We start from the raw sequence: 20,405 nt of genomic DNA, 5'->3' as shown, positions 1-20,405 counted from the left end.
GTGACACAGGGGGCGGGCCCTGTGTGCGCCCCCTCCCTATTAAAGGGTGAGAGGGGAAAGGGGAGGGCTTACGAAGCTCCCCCGACCCCCGATTCTCTCTCTCATCTCTCGTCTCTCGTCTCTCTCCCCTTTATTTCTGCTCGTAGTTCTTCTCCTGGACATTTTGGTTTTTTATACGGTTTTCCCTTGAGGAAACCCAAATTTTGCACAAACTTGATACTTTCTTTAAATAGAAAAAATGGTTTCCTAAGTATTATTGCAGATAGTCCATGGTAAATCTTTGTTTTCTCGCTAACGTGCCCAAGGTTGTCAAACCTGTCCTTTTTCTTTTAAAAGAAATCATTTCCGTTGATTTTAGAAATAAACTCTGTAAAGAAAAGGAACTTTCCAACTATTTCAAGGAAATTATAAGGTTCAAAATTTTGGGGCGTTACAACTTGGTATCAGAGCCAGGTTCGAAACTGTGATTCTTGGTCATCGATCATCCGCATCGCGCTGTAAGTAACTTAATTTCTCTTTTTTCTATACTATTAGACTAGAGTATACCTTACATGAGTATTTGGGGTTTTTCTTATTTAAAGAAAATGCACCCTCCGGATGGTGAGAGATTGGGACGCAGAAGAGGCGCAAGAAGAACGTGTTATCGTTCTGTAAGGGGCAGAAGTTTTGTGGTAGGAAGACTTGAGCGTTCGACTACCGGTTCAGATCATTGGACCAGCAGGCCGCCCCCTCCCACTTATGCGGATTCTTGGGGCTTTACGCTTCCGGATACCTACCAAGCACCGCTAGCCGCAACATGGGCAGCAGTGCACTTTTGGGAAGGAAGTCGCATACCAAATCATGTGTTAGTTAATCGACACACTTCTTTGGAATCCTCTGAAGCAGAATCTCCCTGGCAAGCCCACATGGGGTGCGAATTCTGTGGTGAAGAAAGACATTCGATAAATAATTGTCAACTTAGAGAAGCATACGATAGAAGGGCGTCTGCAGCACAAGATCTGAAAGACACAACATCCTCAGTCCAGGGTACTTATGACACACCATCATGTGATGGACAAATTTTACCCCTAGAGAGTGCTCAGGACGTCTCTCCACCCACTCATATGCCTTCCCCAACTCACCAATATACACACCAACCCCAGACTCACTGCAGTACATATCAGATACTCTGGTAAACACTCTGGCTTCACCACTATACATATCGGATTCTCCGGTATACACACCAGCTTCACCACAATACATACCGGATTCTCCAGTGTACACTCCGGCTTCGCCGCCCTATGCACCGGATGCCTCACCATATTACTCCCCCACTACTTCTCTTCACAGGCAAGGAGTCCCGAATGAGGATTTGCATCATTTTCCCCCTCTGTGCGGGTTAAGGCGCACGGGTATCGCTAGAGAGTACTTGAGGAAGTACTCTCATCATCCCTAAAGGATATAAAACTCGTTGGTTTTTGTACCCGTGGGCAGTTTTTGTTTTGGCTTTTGTAAATGCCCTCTTGTACCAGCACTGCTGGGCTTTTGTAATCTCTATTACTCGGAAATACGATAAACTTTTTTATATTATTCTTCTCCTTCAAGTGTTGACTTATGTATCATATGGGTATTTTAAGGATGGTTCGAGGGTCGAACGAGGGTTCGTCAGACGAATGGTCAGATCAGCGGGGATTCATCATGGATTCCTTGAGCGCATTGGCTAGCGCCATGCGAAATCAAGCGCACAACCAAGTACCTACCCCAGAACCAAGCCACCCTGCGGCAGTATCGTATGAAAAGTTCTTAAAGCTCGATCCTCCAACCTTCGCAAACAAGGTCGACCCCGATGCAGCTGAAAACTGGATTTTGGAAGTAGAGCGAGTATTCCAAGTTTTGACAGTCCCAGAAGATAAGAAGACTATTTTCGGTACTTTCAGACTTTTGGGTGCCGCCCGCCATTGGTAGGACATGACTTGGAACATACAGTTCCCGGCAGATTCGTTTATTCCTTGGGAGTCCTTCAAAAAGGCTTTCTTGGAGAATTATTTTTCTCCTCATGCAAGAGAGAGGAAAAAGGTGGAGTTCTTGGAACTTTGCCAAGGCACGTCAAGTCTGGTGGACTACATCTCCAGATTCCAGGAGTTGGAGCATCATTGCCTCAATTTATTGGCAGATGATCGGGAGCGGGCGGGGAAATTCATCCGCGGATTAAATGAAGGACTCCGACCAAGGGTCCTAAACAGAATGCCATCGACTCTCTCCGCAGCTGTTGCTGCAGCCACTCTCTTAACCGAGGATTAGGAGCGCTCCAAGAGAACCCAAAGCAAGAAGCTACCCATTGCGGGTAGCGATCAAAAGAAATACCCCTCTGGCGGTCAAACCAAGCGACCGCCCTTTTTCGTAAACAAGGAAGGTGGAAGAAAGCAATATCCTCCTTCCAAACGTCAGCGTCCTCAGGACAACCCTCCCGCCCGGCAGCAGGCAGGCGATGTCTGCCCCAAGTGCAGATGACCTCACCCCGGGCAAGCATGCCCTCTTCTTACAGGCGGATGCCTGTACTGTGGCAAGATGGTCCACTTCGCACGCGAATGCCGCAAGAAGGCGGTTGACGACCTCAGACGGAATGGTGGAGCACCTCTGCGCCCCGACCACCGCCGTAACCGCAACAACAGCAACATTCTTACCAGGCGCAGCAACCACAGTCCAGCGGCCAGAAGAAAGCACCGGGACGCGTTTACACTGCTATGGTCGAACAGCTGACCAAATGCGAGCTTATGCAAGGTACCATCTTGATTGCTAACCAAGCAGCTTTCGTACTCTTTTATTGCGGTGCCACTCATTCTTTTATTTCCGTAAAATTTGTTGAACTCTTGCACGTACCTGTAAGTTCGTTAGATAATGCTCTTAACGTCTATAACCCGATTGGGAAAAACACTATTTATTCGACCTACGTGTCAGCTTTGGACGTAGTCTTGGTGGATCGACATTTGCTGGCCTGCGTTATCCTTTTAGATATGACCGAATTTGACGTCATCCTAGGCATGGATTGACTGCATAAGTACCATGCCAAAATCTTTTGCCATGAAAGCAAGATTGTGTTATCTCCACCAGGGATGCCTAAGGTGGAATTCAAGTTCGTGAAGGCGGTCCATGCAAGCAAGTTGATTTCTTCTCTAAAAGCGCAAAATTACCTGAGAAGGGGATGCACTGCCTTTTTAGTCAGTGTCGTCCAGTCTGAGCCGACGCAAGTTTCTATAAGAGATCTAGAGGTGGTTCAGGATTTTCCGGACGTCTTCCCAGAGGAGCTGACAGGACTTCCCCCACCACGAGAGGTTGAATTCAACATCGAGTTGTTGCCGGGTACTGCGCCAATTTCTAAAGCTCGATACCGTATGGCGCCAGCCAAGCTCGAGGAACTCAAGAAGCAGTTACAGGAGTTGATGGATTTAGGATTCATTCACCCTAGTGTTTCACCTTGGGGAGCTCCTGTTTTATTCGTTAAAAAGAAAGACGGATCATTGCGGTTGTGCATCGACTATCGAATGCTCAACCAGGCCACGATAAAGAATAAGTATCCGTTACCGTGTATCGAAGATCTGTTCGATCAACTGCGGAATGCCAAGATTTTCTCAAAGATCGACCTTAGGTCAGGTTACCATCAACTCAGAATTAAGGGAGATGATATCTCCAAGATGGCTTTTTGAACCAGGTATGGGCATCTCGAGTTTACTGTCATGCCTTTCGGACTCACCAACGCTCTTGCAACCTTCATGGACCTCATGAACCGTGTGTTTAAACCCTTTTTAGACACCTTCATCATCGTGTTCATCGATGACATCCTGGCGTACTCGGAGACCTGGGATCAGCATCGTGAACACCTAATCATCATTTTGGAAACCTTGCGGAAAGAGCGTTTGTTCGCTAAATTCTCTAAAAGCGAGTTTTGGCTCAAGGAGGTTATGTTTTTGGGACATGTTATATCCGAGAAAGGCGTATTCGTAGATCCTGCCAAGGTGGAGGTCGTACTAAGCTGGCAGCAGCCGAGAAATGTTCGTGACATCAGAAGTTTCCTTGGATTAGCTGGATATTATAGAAGATTTATCCAAGACTTTTCCAAAATCTCTCTACCTATGACAAAACTGCTAAAGAAGGAGGCTAAGTTCGTGTGGGACAATTCGTGCGAAAACAGTTTTCAGTTGCTTAAGGAACGACTTACTATCGCTCCTATCTTGGCCTTGCCTTCAGGACAAGGCGGCTTCATGATCTATACTGACGCTTCTGGGACAGGCTTGGGTTGCGTCCTAATGCAGAATTGTAAGGTAATCGCCTACGCCTCGCGTCAACTTAAGATTCATGAGAAGAATTATCCGACTCATGACTTGGAATTAGCGGTTGTGGTGTTCGCATTAAATATTTGACGACACTACTTATACGGGGAACAATTTGAGGCTTTTATGGATCATAAGAGCCTCAAGTACTTGTTTTCACAAAAGGAGCTAAATATGAGGCAACGACGGTGGCTAGAATTTCTCAAGGATTACGATTTCACCCTTTCCTACCATCCAGAAAAGGTGAACATGGTGGCTGATGCTCTTAGCCGTAAGGCTTCTAGCATTTCCGTCAACATATTATACGTTGGTTGGAAGTTTATTGAGGATTTGGTTTCATGGAAACCGTTTGCAGTCTCATCAAATTCTATCAGTCTTTCTAATTTGATAGCTCAACCTAAACTATTAGCCAAGATCCTTGCTGGGCAAAAGACTGATGCGCAGTACGAGAAGCTGAAGGCTCGTACACAGCAGACCGATACTCCTTTCCGACTTAAGAATGATGGAAGCATTTGGCTCAAAAATCGTCTTTGGGTCCCTGATGATCCTGTTTTGAGAGACGAGATTCTCAAAGAGGCTCATAAATCGAAATATACGATTCACCCGGAAGGCATGAAGATGTTCAAAGACGTGCAACGCCGATATTGGTGGAGCGGGATGAAGCGAGACGTGGCCGAGTACATCTCTAAGTGTTTGACTTGCCAGCAGATTAAGATCGAGCATCAACGACCTGGCGGAGTGATGCAGCAGATGGAGATCCCACAATGGAAGTGGGAAGACATCACTATGGACTTTATCATCCGTTTGCCAAGGACACGAAGAAAGAACGATGCGATTTGGGTGATCGTTGACCGACTCACCAAATCGGCTCATTTCCTTCTTATCCGTATTAGTCAGTCCTTAGACAGTTTGGCGGATCTCTACATTCGTGAGATTGTGAGGTTGCACGGTGTTCCGGTATCTATCATCTCCGGTCGTGATCCAAGGTTTACCTCGAGGTTTTGGGGACAACTTTAAATCGCTTTGGGTACGAATTTAAAGTTCAACACCGCTTTTCACCCTCAGACAGATGGACAGTCTGAACGCACAATTCAGACTTTGGAGGACATGCTGCGTGGGTGCATGATGGACTGGAAGGGAGAATGTGATTCTCATACCAGTCTGGCCGAATTCGCGTACAACAACAGTTATCACGCTAGCATCGGGATGGCCCCTTATGAGGCCTTGTATGGAAAGCCTTGTCGTTCCCCTCTCTATTGGGACGAGGTTGGCGAGCGAAGGATGGAATCTCATATAGTGCTACAACACTACACTCAGCAGGTGCAGATGATACGAGAGCGACTCCGTACTGCACAGAGTCGGCATAAAAGTTACGCAGATCGTCGTCGTCGAGAGCTCACCTTTTCGATAGGAGATATGGTTTTTGTTAAGGTATTTCTCACGAAGAGCGTTTTTCGTTTTGGGAAAAAGGGAAAGCTAAGCCCTAGATTTGTCAGACCATTAGAGATCCTGGAACGGATTGGTGAAGCAGCTTATCGTGTGGCTTTACCTCCTCAGTACGCTCAGATCCATAATGTTTTTCATGTATCCATGCTTCGAAAATACGTTCACGACCCATCACACATCATCCATTATGATGATGTAGACATTTAGAAGGATTTGTCTTTCGAGGAAAGACCAGTCGAGATTGTTGATCGTCGAGATCAAGTGCTTAGATCAAAGACGATATCTCTTGTAAAGGTGCGTTGGAAGCATGTGATCATCGCAAAAATTTTCCTCTTTCGTCGTTTCTCTCTCTTCCTTCTCTTTTCCTTTTCTAACCTTTATTTTCCTCCTTTTTGAAGGGAGAAGATTAAAAGAAAGAAAAGAAAGAGAGAGAGAGGAGGAACTCTTTTGCGGGTTTTCACTTGACCTTGATTTGAAAATATTTAGCAAATAACTCGCCTCCGTTTTGAAATATATTGCGGGAAAATTGGAGAGACGGGATTCGCTCATCGGTACGAGGTTCGACCGTTCCTGGCGCCTTTACCAAGGGTAATTGAACCAAGGATCGAATCTATGCCTTTTGCTTTGCCTAAATATAATCTAAGAATTTATTCTAAAAATCTAAATGCACGAAGAATCATGCTTGTGCAATACAAGGATGTATGCTCTTTTGAAAATGGATTTAGAAATTTCCAAGTATTCTGAGATGAACTTGGTAAAGAAGTGAAGAGATGATTGAATCTAACTTTAGAACTTGAGATATATCAGAGAAGTTCTAAGTTTTCAGAGTTAACCTTGATTTTGAAGAGAAAGATTTGAAGCTTTGAAATGAAAGGAAATGAAATTTCAAAGTCAGAAATGGACTTTGAATTTAATCATGGATTTAGGAGAAGATGATGAAATTTTGAAAATGTAATCTTAAGATTTGAAATCAGGACAGGCTTGAGAGATCCAAATGATATAAAAAGTAGAAATGGATTCAGACGAGATCTGAAAATGGAATTGGATTCGAAATCTAGAATTGAGAATGGAATTTGATCTAAAGATGGATTTAAAATCTGAGATCTGAGATCCGATATAAAATTGGGTTCCAGATCCTAAGATGGATTTGGATCTAAAGTCTGAAATCCAAATGTAGAATTGGGTTCTGGATCCTAAAGAGGGTTTTGGATCTAGAGTCTGAGATCCAATGTAGAATCGGACTCTGGATCCTAAGATGGAATTGAAGTCTAAGATCCGAAGTAGAATTGGGTTCTGGACCCTAGGATGGATTTGGACCTGAAGCCTGAGATCCAAAGGTGAAATTGGACTCTGGATCCTAAAGGGGAATTGGATCTGAAGTCTAAGATCCAAAGTGGAGTTGGACTTTGGACCCTAAAGAGGAATTGGATCTGAAGTCTGAGATCCAATATGAGTGTTAAATCCTGGATCCTAAAATGAATTTGGAGTTAAATTCAGAAGGTGAATCAAGAACTTCCAAGTTTAATTTGAACTTGGAAAATAAATTTTAGAAATTGAATCTTTGAATATGTAAATGAATTTCAAAGTCAAATTAGACCTTGAATTTGAAATTTAGAAGATGAATCAAGAATCCCAAAGTTAAATCGAACTTGGAGATTGGATTGGAGTTTTGAATGAATTTGGAATTTCAAAGTCAAATTTGATTTTTGAAATTTGATTTGAATATGAATATAAAATGAATTTGAAATCTCAAAGTTTAAATTGAACTTTGAGATAGAATTTTGAAAAATGAAAGGATGAATCAGATTTGATAAGGATTGAAGACAGATTGAGGAAGATATTTACATTTACTTGGAGTTTTCGAAAAATGAATTTTTTGAAAGTATGATGCAATTCTATCCTAAATGATGAATGAATTTGAAGAATTTGAAATTGGATTTTGAAAAGTTATTCCATTCTTTAAATGAATTAAAACAAGATTGAAGATATAATACATCCTTGACTATGGTCATTGAATGTATTATATAATAATCTATATTTAATTTCAAGAGAAGAATAAAATACATTTGGTGCTTTTATAGAATTTAAAATAAAATTAACTCTCAATATACCCTGACTATGGCCATTGGTATATATTTTGAGTCAATTTTAAGTTAAATTCTAATAAAAGGAGAAAATATTTAAGGAAATATGATGAATTTTGAAAATGGATCCAGTGTGGATCCAGTGTTATTTCGTAAAGATAAAAATCCTAAGTTTTGTCCACACCCTGACTATGGCCATTGATGTGGATCATCAACTTAGGATTGATTTACCTCTTACGAAAGTGGTGCGTGTGCCATTCGTGTTTCACCAATGTGAGATTTTGAGAAATAAAGAAAAAAAAATGCATGAAGAACAAGTAATTCATGATATTTACATGCACATTCATTCTATCTAATGCAGTAAGAATTCTCATTAACATCTGATTTTTTTACAAGTTCTGAATGGAATTGCAATTTACATGCTTTCTAATCTCAGAATAAGGATAAACTCACATATTTTCTAAAAACAAAGTTAATACCAAGCAGAATATGATCATGGAAAAGAAACTAAGAAGTTATATTGAAAGATTGTAATATGATGATATAAGTTATGCTAATGAGCAAATCTACACGGAGATGTATATTTGATACATTATACTAATGGAAACAAGCATGTCATGTACTAAGCTAAAAAAAAACGTACATGCTTAATGAGAAGCAACTCACGATTTGTCAAAGAATTGCCGTTGTCTGTGAGCTGCTATAAGTTATCAAGACCAATCATGAAGGTATTATACATAAAAAAAAAAAAAAGATAAGATGCACATGAAAGTGTTGTAGTAACAATGAACTAAAGAAGGTTTTAGGTGCAGGTAAATGCTGCAGGGGATAAAAAAGAAAAAAATACATTATGACTGATATACAAGGTGGGATGAAGGGTTTTCAATAGAACATAAGTAACTGAGCAATTCTGCAAAAACCTCAAAAATTCTGCTTCAAATAGAGAATTAACTTGAATTTTAGCAGTATACCTACCAACGCCATGTCCGCCACATGAGTGTCAAATCCTGGTGAAACCTCCCTTTAGTGGTCAGCGCAGAGGCCTCTTAATCTTCTAAATGCCAGATCATTTTGATGTTATCAGTCATTCAGAAATTTTTTATTTTCCTTCATCTCATTTGTTTACTTCAGCAGCCTTTGCAGAAAATGAAGAGGAGGAATGGCACCATTAACGTGCAGATGTTGAATGTCAAGGTGTTCACGGTTGGAATAACCTTAGGGGCCTTTAGATCTTCTGAATTAATAGGCTACAAGAAAAAAAAAATCAAACCATGATAAGTAAACAGACATTCTCAGCAAAGGAAACCAAAATACTCAATCTCAAAAGAATACCACCTGGCCTAATAACTGATGTATGCATTTTAGCACTTGGCACATATCAGATAGCAAGTTACCCCAAATGAACTGACTTGAGCTTACCGACTAGAGGTTGATTCCCCGAAATTTTAGCAAATTGCCAACAATGATAAACTGAAATACGATGTAAGAGCCCAGATGCAAAGCAGTGGATCGATGCTTTAGCATAAAATCCTGAAGCAATAGATACTGTGAAGCAGGGATATATTATTTGACATGGGAAGGATGAAATACTCCAATGCATTGAAACTCCATTCAAAAACTCGGAGTTTGTAGGATGCTTCCAAACTGGGGCATCATGCCTCTTAGAAAAAAATTCCATTATTGTAACAAAAGAACATCAGAGAATTCTCTACATCTCCCACCCAACTCGCTGAACCTTGAAAAGGGGGGGGGGGGCAGGGCATTTGCATGATCGATAAAAGAGATATACCCTTACTAAAATTTCAAATGATTTTGTATATTTGTAATCCTCTAAAAAGAATAATAATAATACAAATAAAAGGAAGGTGAAAACCTAATTACGAACAGAGAGAAAATCTTGACAGTAAAATATAAAGCTGTTGTGAAATTTAAAGCTCTACAAAACAACCGCTCACCTCTTTATCAGTTATTCAATCAAGATATTGGATGGCTTTTATAACTTGAAAATCTTGTGCTGGAGAGGATTTATTTTAAACCTGATTGGCTTCCACTTCTTTTGGGTTTCTCTTAAACTCCCGCAAACCCTTCTACTAGATCAACACCTTTTTATTTCCTGAAACTCATAAAGGAAACCAAACCAAGAGATTCTTTTCTAACAGGACTCCCTTCGAGAAGCCCTTGTAGTGATCGCACTAGACAGGCCATACATTGCTTGAGATTACGAATCATCTGAGCAGTGGAGGGATCGAATAAAAATTGCCCTTACCCTATTACCATATACTCTAATCAAAATCTTCAGGCAGAATAACAAGGGCTTCAACATGAAAAGTTTAAATGAATACTTGGATTTGGTCTAGCCGTGTACCATAGAATGATAGAATTTAAATAATAAACTATACACAACCTGACAGAAAACCCAATTTGGAGTGATACGCGAACAATGCTGATTGCATCGGTCATGATTACTGAATGTGATATACAAAACAAGATAAAATATCCAGAGAATTGAAACACTTAGTTATAATATGATGAGATGAGAGGAAATATAATGAAACTGTAATATACAATGGAACATGAATGAAGTAAATGCCCATGACATAGCAGATACAGATGCATCACGTATGCTAGGAAACGAACATCAGAAAGATTTGCAATAGCAATGCCATGACACATGAATTATCAATACATTTATGAACAGACCATACCTGGATACTGCAAACCCAGATTATAGACCGATGCAGTTATATATAAAAAAAAATGATCCAACTGATGTCTTATTTCCAAGGATGAACTAATCAGATGACATGCCAATGCTAATTTACGCCAGTAAATAATGTAAGGTGCATGATGGATTCAATCGATGTGTAACAGAGGGTAACGATGCTTATCAAGTCGATGAGACAATGTATCTAAGCACACGAAGCAACATGAAGTCTAAATCCATACAAAATCAAAATTCAGGATAGATCAAAACAGGAAACAAAACAAAAATAAAAGAAAAATTGGAAAGAAAACAGGAATCAGCATAGATTAAAACAAAACAGAATAACAATCGAAATAAAGATGAAGATAGAAAACTAAATGACTCAAAAACAGGAAGTGAATCATGAATCAAGATAGCCTTGAGCATAAGAGATCGGAAATACGAATAAGAAATTATGCGTAACAGATAAAAACAGGAGATTAAATGTAAGAAAATATTCAAAAACTTCATGAAAATCAGATATTCAAGAATAAATAACCAAAGGAAAGAAGAAAACAAATATTGGAATCGATATAGATAGATCGATGTTGCCATAGGCAACTCGATGCTACCACGGGTGCATTGTTGGGACGATGAACAAGAGAATTCAAAAGAAAACAGAAACAACAGGAGAGAGAGGGCGAAGATGAAAGAAATGAAGGAAAACAAAATAAAAAGAAATAACACGAAAGGCAATACATCAGAAATCAGATACAAATGGGAGATCATGATAACATAAGAAAAGAAAATTGGCAATGAAATAAAATACAGATTGGCAGTCATATGAAAATATGAAATGAAAGAAAATGAAGGGAAATATGTTGGATTAGGCCTTCTCCGTTATTGTATCCATAGATGGATCGATCCTGCTATATGCAGGTCGATCACACCTTTGAGGAATTACGGTGAAAAGAATGTAAACAAAATCATGAAGAAGACTGTGACAAATCAAAAACTCTTACAGAAAATCGAAAAGAAGAGGCAAAGATGATACCTACCCATCGTGACTGATGAATCGGGATGAGAATCCCTTTCGGTTAGGATACCCAACCAGAAGTACCGGAAGAGGGGATTGAGGGGTTAAGGCGCGGTATTCCCTCTGGATGTTGTAGTGAGGGCCAACTTCTTTCAGCTAGTTGGGAGGGATCGAGAGAAGAGAGGTTCGATGCAGCTGCGCAGGAGATTCTTCCTTATGGACGTTGGATGGCTTCGATTCCTTCAAACAAAATAACAAAACAAAGGGGGAAAGAATGGACACTCGAGAAGGAGGAGGGTGCGAAGGTGAGGAGCGGCTGATGCATAAAGAAGAGGTGATAGTGAAGAAAGAAGAAGTGGGGAGGTGAAGAAGCGGGCCCTTGAGAGGAGATGGAAAGGTTCTTTTAAAGACAAGTAGGAGTGTTCGGGAAGAAGTTGGTTGAAGATGGGTGGAAGGGAGTGAGTTTGTGATGGAGGGCCGAAGATGGGGACAGAAGCTTCGGGAGGGCGATAGAGGAGAAGGAAAGAGCATCCTGCGGCTGAGGGTTTTGGTGAGAGAGGAAAAATATTTCATAACCCTAAAGAAAACGCGAGTTTTTTTTTTTTCTTTTTCGTAAAAACCCTTCTGTTTTAAAGATTTTCAAAAGGCCGACTCTTTTTCAAAAGCTTTTGCAAAAACTGTTGTTGTTTTTTTTTTTAAAAGATTGTTTTCAAAAGTCCGAACTTTGTTTCTTTTCTATATATATATATATATATATATATATATATATATATATATATATTTGTTATTTTCTCAATATTTTTGTTTTTTTGTATTTTTGGAATGGAAATCTAAGATTTTACGAGAAAACAAAGATTAAACACTAATTTTTTGTATTTTTCTGAGAAATATTTACAAAAGTATTTTTCTGAGAATTTCAGGCCATTTCGGGGAAAATTCTTCAGCAGAATGGGTTTGGACCCAAGTTTTGAGAAAATGTTTTTAAAACTCGAAATAGAGAAATATAACGCAATGGATCCAAACGGATACCGGATGAACTGTCCGAGCTATTTAAAAACTATTTTTGGTATTTTCTGTAATTTTAATTTAAAATTTGGACAATGAGACTCATATTTGATTTTGATAATGGATTCGGGTCCGAAATCGAGTCAAAAATATATAAAATGAATTTAATCTCAGCAAAATTTGAGAAATGTATTGGAATTTAAATCTAAAAGAGGCTCAATTGCTCAAAAAATGAATTTAGGGGCAAGAAGGGAATATTTAAAAGATTTTGAAAAATTTGGGGTGTTCACAGATGCCCCTCTTTGCTACTAAGCCGGTTGAAAGCCGAGCTTAGTGGCAAAGAAAATACTCCAAATTTTGAAAAATGCCCCAGTCAGCAGATCTGAATTGGGTGTGGAAGAATTTACGGCTTTTTAGGCTTAAAGCATTGTCCTAAATGGCTTGGGGGAGACGAAATCCTCGAAAATGATAAGACTGAATAGAAATGAGGAAATCGTGATGGGACTTTGGATGAAGATCTCGAAATGATGAAAGGTAAGAATTTTGATCAAGTCTTATGAGTGAGACAAGATCAACTTTTCCGAATGATTCAGGTTTATCCCTTAACCTGGATGGGACGAATATATATCAAAATAACTTGAATGGGGAAAGGAATATATGAGGACCTTGATGGGACATTTTGGAAAATGCCACGTGAGATGAAGCTCAAGTAGGATCATATTCTGGATGAATATACAAAACACGGATTCCTCGATGGGAAGAACCATGATGGGACTGAAGGAAAACACCTCATCGAAACGAGACTCAGGTTTTACCCAAACCTGAAAAAGGAAGATACCTCGAGGTACGAGGTTCAGGCTTAACCCTTAACCTGAAGGGGACGACCAAATGGAATCCTCGAGTGAAGAGACCATGATGGGACCTTCGGAGTTTGGATGAACAAATCCGAAAGGGGTTTGCGAAAGGAGAAAGGAAATGGGGTTCCCTAAAGCTTGAAAAGGGGATGAATTTGGGCGTCTCATTGTTGAGACTAAATCAGCTCTTTAATTTTAGTGACCTCTCGCAGGGAGTACAGGTTTGACCCTTAGCCTGAGTGGGAACAACCATACGGAATTCTCGAAACCGTGATGGGACAGGAGAGCTACTTCCACTGAATGGGGTAACTCTTCTAGGAATGTGAGAGATGGAAAATAAGGAGATGTGAGACAAAAATGAATGATAAATAAGGTAACAGGAGGTGAATCTTTTGACAAAGTGAAGGATGAAGGAGGGCAAATCCTTTTGACAGGAGAAGGCAAATGTGAAACATGAAGAAGGCAATCCTTTTAACAAGGAGAATGTAAAATGTAAGATATGAAGAAGGCAATCCTTTAGGTAAGGAGAATGTAAGATGTGAAATATGAAGAAGGCAATCCTTTTAACAAAGAGAATGTAAAATGTAAGATATGAAGAAGGCAATCCTTTAGGTAAGGAGAATGTAAGATGTGAAATATGAAGAAGGCAATCCTTTTAACAAGGAGAAGGCAAGTCTCTCGACAAAGCGAAAGACGAGGAAGGCGATCATTTAATCAAGGAGAAAGGCAAATCTTTTGACAATGTAAAAAGACAGGGAAGGTGATCCTTTTATTAAGGAGAAGGCAAGTCTTTCGACAGAGCGAAAGACGGAGAAGGCGATCCTCTTATCGAGGAGAAGGCAAATCTCTCGACAAAGCGAAAGACGGGGAAGGCAATCCTTTTATCGAGGAGAAGGCAAATCTCGCGACAAAGCGAAAGACGGGGAAGGCAATCCTTTTATCAAGGAGAAGGCAAGTCTCCCAACAAAGTGAAAGACGGAGAAGGCAATCCTTTTATCAAGGAGAAGGTAAATCTCTCGACAAAGCAAAAGACGGGTGTTCTCGTCGCGAAATTTTTCCCCGTCTTCCCTTCCTTGCGGAAGAGAGAAAGAGGAAACGCTTTCGCGCTTCAAACTTGACCGGATTTTGGAAAATGTTTTTGAAATACTCGCCTCCGTTTTTGAAAATTGCGGGAAAATCCATGGGATGGGGCTCGACCTGTCGGTACGAGGTTCGACCGTTCCTGCCGCCTTTAACAGGGGTAATCGAACCAAGGACCAAAATTGTGCTTGACTTAGTTAAATCATCAAAATCATGTTCTATCCTAAATGCACCGAGAATTTAGGCATGTGCTATGAGATTTGGAAAATGCAACTTGGGAAAACATGATGTATGCTTGGAAAATATTTGAAGTTGAAAAGATTTCTCAGGAAAAGAGTAAATTTCTCAGGAAACTCAGATGAAAAGATTTGAAATCTTGAGAAAGTTTATAAAGACTTGGGAAAATCATGAATGATTGGAAGTCCTGAGAAAATGTGAGTAATTCTTAGGAAAAGTGTGAACATTTGAAGGGAAATGCTTGTCAGGAAAACTCCAGCTCTGAAAATTTTATTTGGAAAGAGGATTGAAAATTCATAGGAAAACTTTTGGAGTTGAAAAGCATTTCTTGGGAAAAGGTGAAAATCGATTTCTCAGGAAACTCAAATGAAAGGGGTTTTGAAATCACAAGAAAGTTCATGAAGGTGTGGAAAAATCAAAAATAGTTGAAAATCTTGGGAAAATAGAAGTGATTCTTGAGAAAAAGGTGAACCTTTGAAAAGGGAAACACTTCTTAGTAAAACTTGGACTTTGAGAGTTTTCTTAGGAAAATGATGGAAATTCATAGGAAAGCTCATTGGAGAAGGAAATTCAAAACTTGGGAAATTGAAATCCTGGGAATTTTACCCTTGAAATACTTGGAAATCGATTTTGATCATGGAAAAAGATTGGAAAACTCTTTTGAAGCTCTTAAGAAAATAACATTTTCCAGGGAAAACTATGGGGAAATTGACTTGGAAAAACCGATTTTGAAAGATTCTTAGAGTTTCTTGAGAAATCGATTTCTTGAGAATAAAATTTTCTTAAGAAAATCATAAGAAAACCAATGATTTCATGATGCAAATGATATGAGTGAATGAATGCACTTTGAAAGATTTTCTAAGAAATTTGTTGGAAAAATGTGCATTAAGTCAAGATAAATCCTTCACATATTCTGACTGTGGCCATGAATATGTTCCGAGTTTAATTGATTTAATGCACAAGATTTTGAAAACATTGGAAATATGATGTGCATTTTCAAGATAGCCTAAGAGTGTAGGCTCAATGTGACTAGTAGAAAGATGATGGATCTGGGTTTCGTCCATATTCCGACTAGGGCCGTAAATATGGATTCCACCGAGTTCATCAACTCCCTAAGAGTTGGTGCACGTTCCATTCGTGAACATCCATAGTCTTTTGAAATAAAATGCATGAATCATATAAGCAGGATATTGCATAAATTCAAACTATATGATATGAATCCTAGTCTAAGCAGGAAATTAACTCTCTTATTCCAAAATTTACATTATTACATCACTAAATAAAGGAAATAAAAGAAATTTTCAGAATTCAGCTCCTTCTTTTGAATGTCCCTGCCAAACTTGAAATAAGGTTAGCTGAAATATGTGGGTTTTTCCAAAATTTTCCAATAATATTATGAAATTATTGGATTTAATTGGATATAAACCCTATGATCATGCTTCCTTGATATTTGAAATGATGTAAATGCAGGGAATTCAGTGGAAAACAGTTTGAAATTCGGAATTGGGGTCAAAATGACCAAAATACCCCTAAAATTAAAGTTACACCTTTAAAATCAGGGTTTTTTGAAGGAAAACTTAGTAAAATTGAGATTTCGAAATTCAAATTGAATTCAATGATGATGAAATGCAGTATGACATGCTGCTAAACACATTAGGACTGTAAAATCAGAATTTAGCATTTTGCAATTTACTCAAAATAACGAATTTCGCTTGTTTTTCACTTGGATTCGGGTCCTACGGGACCCTATTTTGGTATTGTGGCTAATCCGAACCTCAAATGGATTCCAAATTGCACCAAATTCGGTATGAAGCATTTACTTACTCTGATAAACAACCTAGAATGCTAAAAATTATGAAATGATATGATTTAAATGCTAAAATTCAAAGAAAGTCCTAAAATGGTGGATTTTGCCTATGGATCCGAACCAAATGCAATGCCTAATATGATAATAAAAGATTTACACCATGGAAACTTCTGATATTTTGCAGACTGCTAAAAGACCCGAACTGGAACATTTTTGGTTTTTACAGCCTCGGGATTTGAGCCATGGTGAGTTCGGCAACAGGGATTTAGTTCTGACAGAGGTAAAAATTACACTAATCTGATGTAAAATGCCAAAAAAATATAAAACAGCCATGGAAATTTATGCAATTAATCAGAGTTATGCAAGACACCTACATGAACAACTTTCATGTTTATGACTTTGGCATTTGATCAACGTAAGCACATATAAAAATATAACTATTACTGCCTAAACTAACAGAACAGACAAATGTAGCAAAACAGGGGACTGACAAAAACAAATCCTAAGAAGGTATCAACACTGTTCTAAAAATCATAGGCTTTTAGATGAAAACAGAGGACATCTCAGACACAATTTTCACTTTTTATAGTTTTGGATTTGGAGCAACACACAAAGAGAAACCATAGCCCTAAGTCGATCCAAGATCTCAGAGGCCCAAATTAGGCTCTGACACGTGTCCCAAACTCTCGGATTTTTTACAGACATTAAAAAAAATCATAAAAATTTGAATAAATCATATTAAAAACTATACATTCTCCCGAATTCACAATATTTTTTGACCAAAAATAGGATCTCCCATGAGGGATATCTCGATTTTAAAATTCGGCAAATGATTTTCAAAATGCATCCCGGGTGACAAAACCCGACTTGCCATTTTGAATGTTTACCATAGTAAACAAATTCAAATGCCTCCGAATTTTTGGCAAACTTTTAGGGACACCTAAGGGCGCATTTCGTGATTTTTTTGGGATTTTTAATAAAACATAAATGCATAAAATGATGTGTGGACTGACTGACAAAAACAGAGACCTACTGAAAATAAGCAGAATTGAAATAAATGCTAAATTAATCCTAATTAATTCATGAAATGTACTAAATGAATGAAATAAAATGCAAATTAAATCTATCTAACTACATGCATGTTAAAAATCATCAAGGAAGTATAATTATGTATTTTTATATATGTCGTTTTATCAGAATAGCTCAATCCATCCCTCGGATGAGCTCTTTCTTCAAACGACAACACAAATCAAACCAAAAGAATTATCATAGTGAAATCAATAGGAATGAAGGCTTACCTTGTGTTCTCCAGCGGTTTTGGAACTCCCAAAATGAGTGGCTACCTTGATAATGGGCTCCAGAGGGGCGTGAATCCAGAGGAAACCAAGAAAGAATGAAAATGGAATTCTGAAGTTCAATTCTCAAACAGGGCTCTCAGAGTGAAAATGCTAAATCCAAAAGAAGCCCCCCTAGGCTGGGCATGGGGCCTTGTATTTATAGAGATTTTTGGAAAATTTTGAAATTCAAAGAAGCTTAATCTGAGCCCTCCATGTGGCGCCATCTCAGAGGGTGTTGTCTTGGAGTTTGAAATTCAAATTCTGCTTTATTCTGGAAGGAGGAGAGACTTCCATGTGGCGCCATCTCAGAGCATCCACATTGCCATGTGTTAGAAGGTAGGAGCAGAGGAAGCAGAAGACGCCACCTCAGAGGGGTTTGAATTCTACTTTTTCTGATGAAAGGAGAGACTGACATGTGGCGCCATCTCAGAGAATCTTCATTGACATGTGTCAGAAGGAAAGGCAGAGGATTCAGATGGTGCCACCTCAGAGAGAGTTTGAAGTTTAAATTTCTGCTTTTTCTAGAGGAAAGGAGAGACTGCCATGTGGCACCACCTCAGGGTGGCTCCTACAATGACATGTGGCAAGAGGGAGGAAAAGGGACACGTGGCACCATCTCACACAAAATAGAAAAGGTGAAGTTCAGGATTTGCGCCAACTCAGACTGGAGTTTGAACATTTGAATTCTAGCTTTCTCTGAAGGAGGTAGAAAATGACATGTGTCCTCTACTTTTTCTAAAGAAAGCAGAGAGAGACACATGTCCCTTGCTTTTTCTGAGAAGAGCAGAGGGTGACATGTGTCACTTGCTTTTTCTGAGAAAAGCAGGGAGTGACATGTGTCTTCTACTTTTTCTAAAGGAAGCTGGAGATGACATGTGTCATCTACTTTTCTGAGAAAAATAGGAGGGAGACATGTGTCCTCTGCTTTTTCTGAAAGGAGCAGAGATTGACACATGTGTTATCGTCGCGAAATTTTTCCCCCGCCTTCCCTTCCTTGCGGAAGAGAAAAAGAGAGAAATGCTTTCGCGATTCAAACTTTGACCGGATTTTGGAAATTGTTTTGAAATACTCGCCTCCGTTTTGAAAATTGCGGGAAAATCCATGGGATGGGGCTCGACCTGTCGGTACGAGGTTCGACCGTTCCTGCCGCCTTTAACGGGGGTAATCAAACCAAGGACCAAAACTATGCTTGACTTAGCGAAATTATCAAAGTTATGTTCTATCCTAAATGCATAGAGAATTCAGGCATGTGCTATGAGATTTTGGAAAATGCCAGTTGGAAAACATGATGTATGCTTAGAAAAACATTTGGAGTTGGAAAGAATCTCTCAGGAAAAAGGTCAATTTCTCAGGAAACTCAGATAAAAAAGGGGTTTTTGAAAACATGAGAAAGCTTATAAAGATGTGGAAAATTCAGAAATAGTTGAAAATCTTGGGAAAATGGAAGTGATTCTTGAGAAAAGATGAACTTTTTGAAAAGGGAAGCACTTCTTAGGAAAACTTGGACTTTGAGAGTTTTCTTAGGAAAATGATGGAAATTCATAGGAAAGCTCATTGGAGAAGGAAATTCAAAACTTGGGGAATCGAAATCCTGGGAATTTTACCTTTTTGAAATACTCGGAAATCGATTTTGGATCTTGAAGAAAGATTGGAAAACTCTTTTGAATATCTTAAGAAAATATCATTTTCCTGGGAAAATTGTGGAAAAGCTTGTCTTTGGAAAACCGATTTTGAAAAATCCTTAGAATTTCTTGAGAAATCGATTTCTTGAGAATGAAGTTTTCTTGAGAAAATCTTGAGAAAATCAATGATTCTATGATGCAAATGACATAAGTGAATGAATGCAATTTGAAAAGATTTTCTAAGAGGTTTGTTGGAAAAATATGCATCAAGTCAAGATAAATCCTTCACATATTCTGACTGTGGCCATGAATATGTTCAGAATTTAGTTGATTTGATGCACATGATTTTGAAAACTTTGGAAATATGATGTGCATTTTAAGATAGCCTAAGAGTGTAGGCTCAATGTGACTAGTAGAAAGATGACGGATCTGGGTCTCGTCCATATTCCGACTAGGGCCGTAAATATGGATCCCACCGAGTCCATCAACTCCCTAAGAGTTGGTGCACGTGCCATTCGTGAACATCCATAGTGCTTTTGAAATAAAATGCATGAATCATATAATCAGGATATTGCATAAATTCAAACTATATGACATGCATCCTAGTTTAAGCAGGAAATTAACTCTCTTATTCCAAAATTATTACTTCACTAAATAAAGGAAATAAAAGAAATTTGCAGACTTCAGCTCTTTCTTTTGATTGTTCCTGCCAAACTTGAAATTGGGTTAGCTCAAATATGTGGGTTTTTCCAAGATTTTCCAATAATATTATGAAATTATTGGATTTAATTGGATATAAACCCTATTCTCGTGCTTCCTTGATATTTTGAAATGATGAAAATGCTAGAAATTCAGTGAAAAACAATTTGAAATTCGGAATTGAGGTTAAAATGACCAAAATACCCCT

At 38.9% G+C, this 20,405-nt stretch overlaps 1 protein-coding gene across 1 annotated transcript; it reads left to right on the top strand.

The window, feature by feature from the left end:
- The first annotated feature begins 4,556 nt into the window (after positions 1 to 4,556).
- Positions 4,557 to 11,876, top strand: LOC149818289 (uncharacterized). Its single transcript, XM_089986191.1, has 2 exons — positions 4,557 to 4,984; positions 11,693 to 11,876. Exons 1-2 carry the CDS (start codon positions 4,557 to 4,559, stop codon positions 11,874 to 11,876), a joined length of 612 nt encoding a protein of 203 aa, XP_089842317.1.
- Positions 11,877 to 20,405: the final 8,529 nt, after the last annotated feature.

The sequence above is a fragment of the Nuphar pumila genome, chromosome 13 (genome assembly GCF_984573655.1).
Source record: "Nuphar pumila chromosome 13, dmNupPumi1.hap1.1, whole genome shotgun sequence".
Classification (NCBI taxonomy): Eukaryota; Viridiplantae; Streptophyta; class Magnoliopsida; order Nymphaeales; family Nymphaeaceae; genus Nuphar; species Nuphar pumila.
The sequence above is the reverse complement of the archived record's forward strand: the minus strand, read 5'-3'. Positions and strand labels throughout refer to the sequence as shown.

Excerpts from the sequence above, each read along its gene's own strand:
- LOC149818289 (XM_089986191.1), top strand. The coding sequence starts at position 4,557 with ATGGTGGCTGATGCTCTTAGCCGTAAGGCTTCTAGCATTTCCGTCAAC. Across the intron at positions 4,985-11,692 it reads ATGAAGCGAGACGTGGCCGA|TGAGGGCCAACTTCTTTCAG; the intron begins GTACATCTCTAA and ends TGGATGTTGTAG.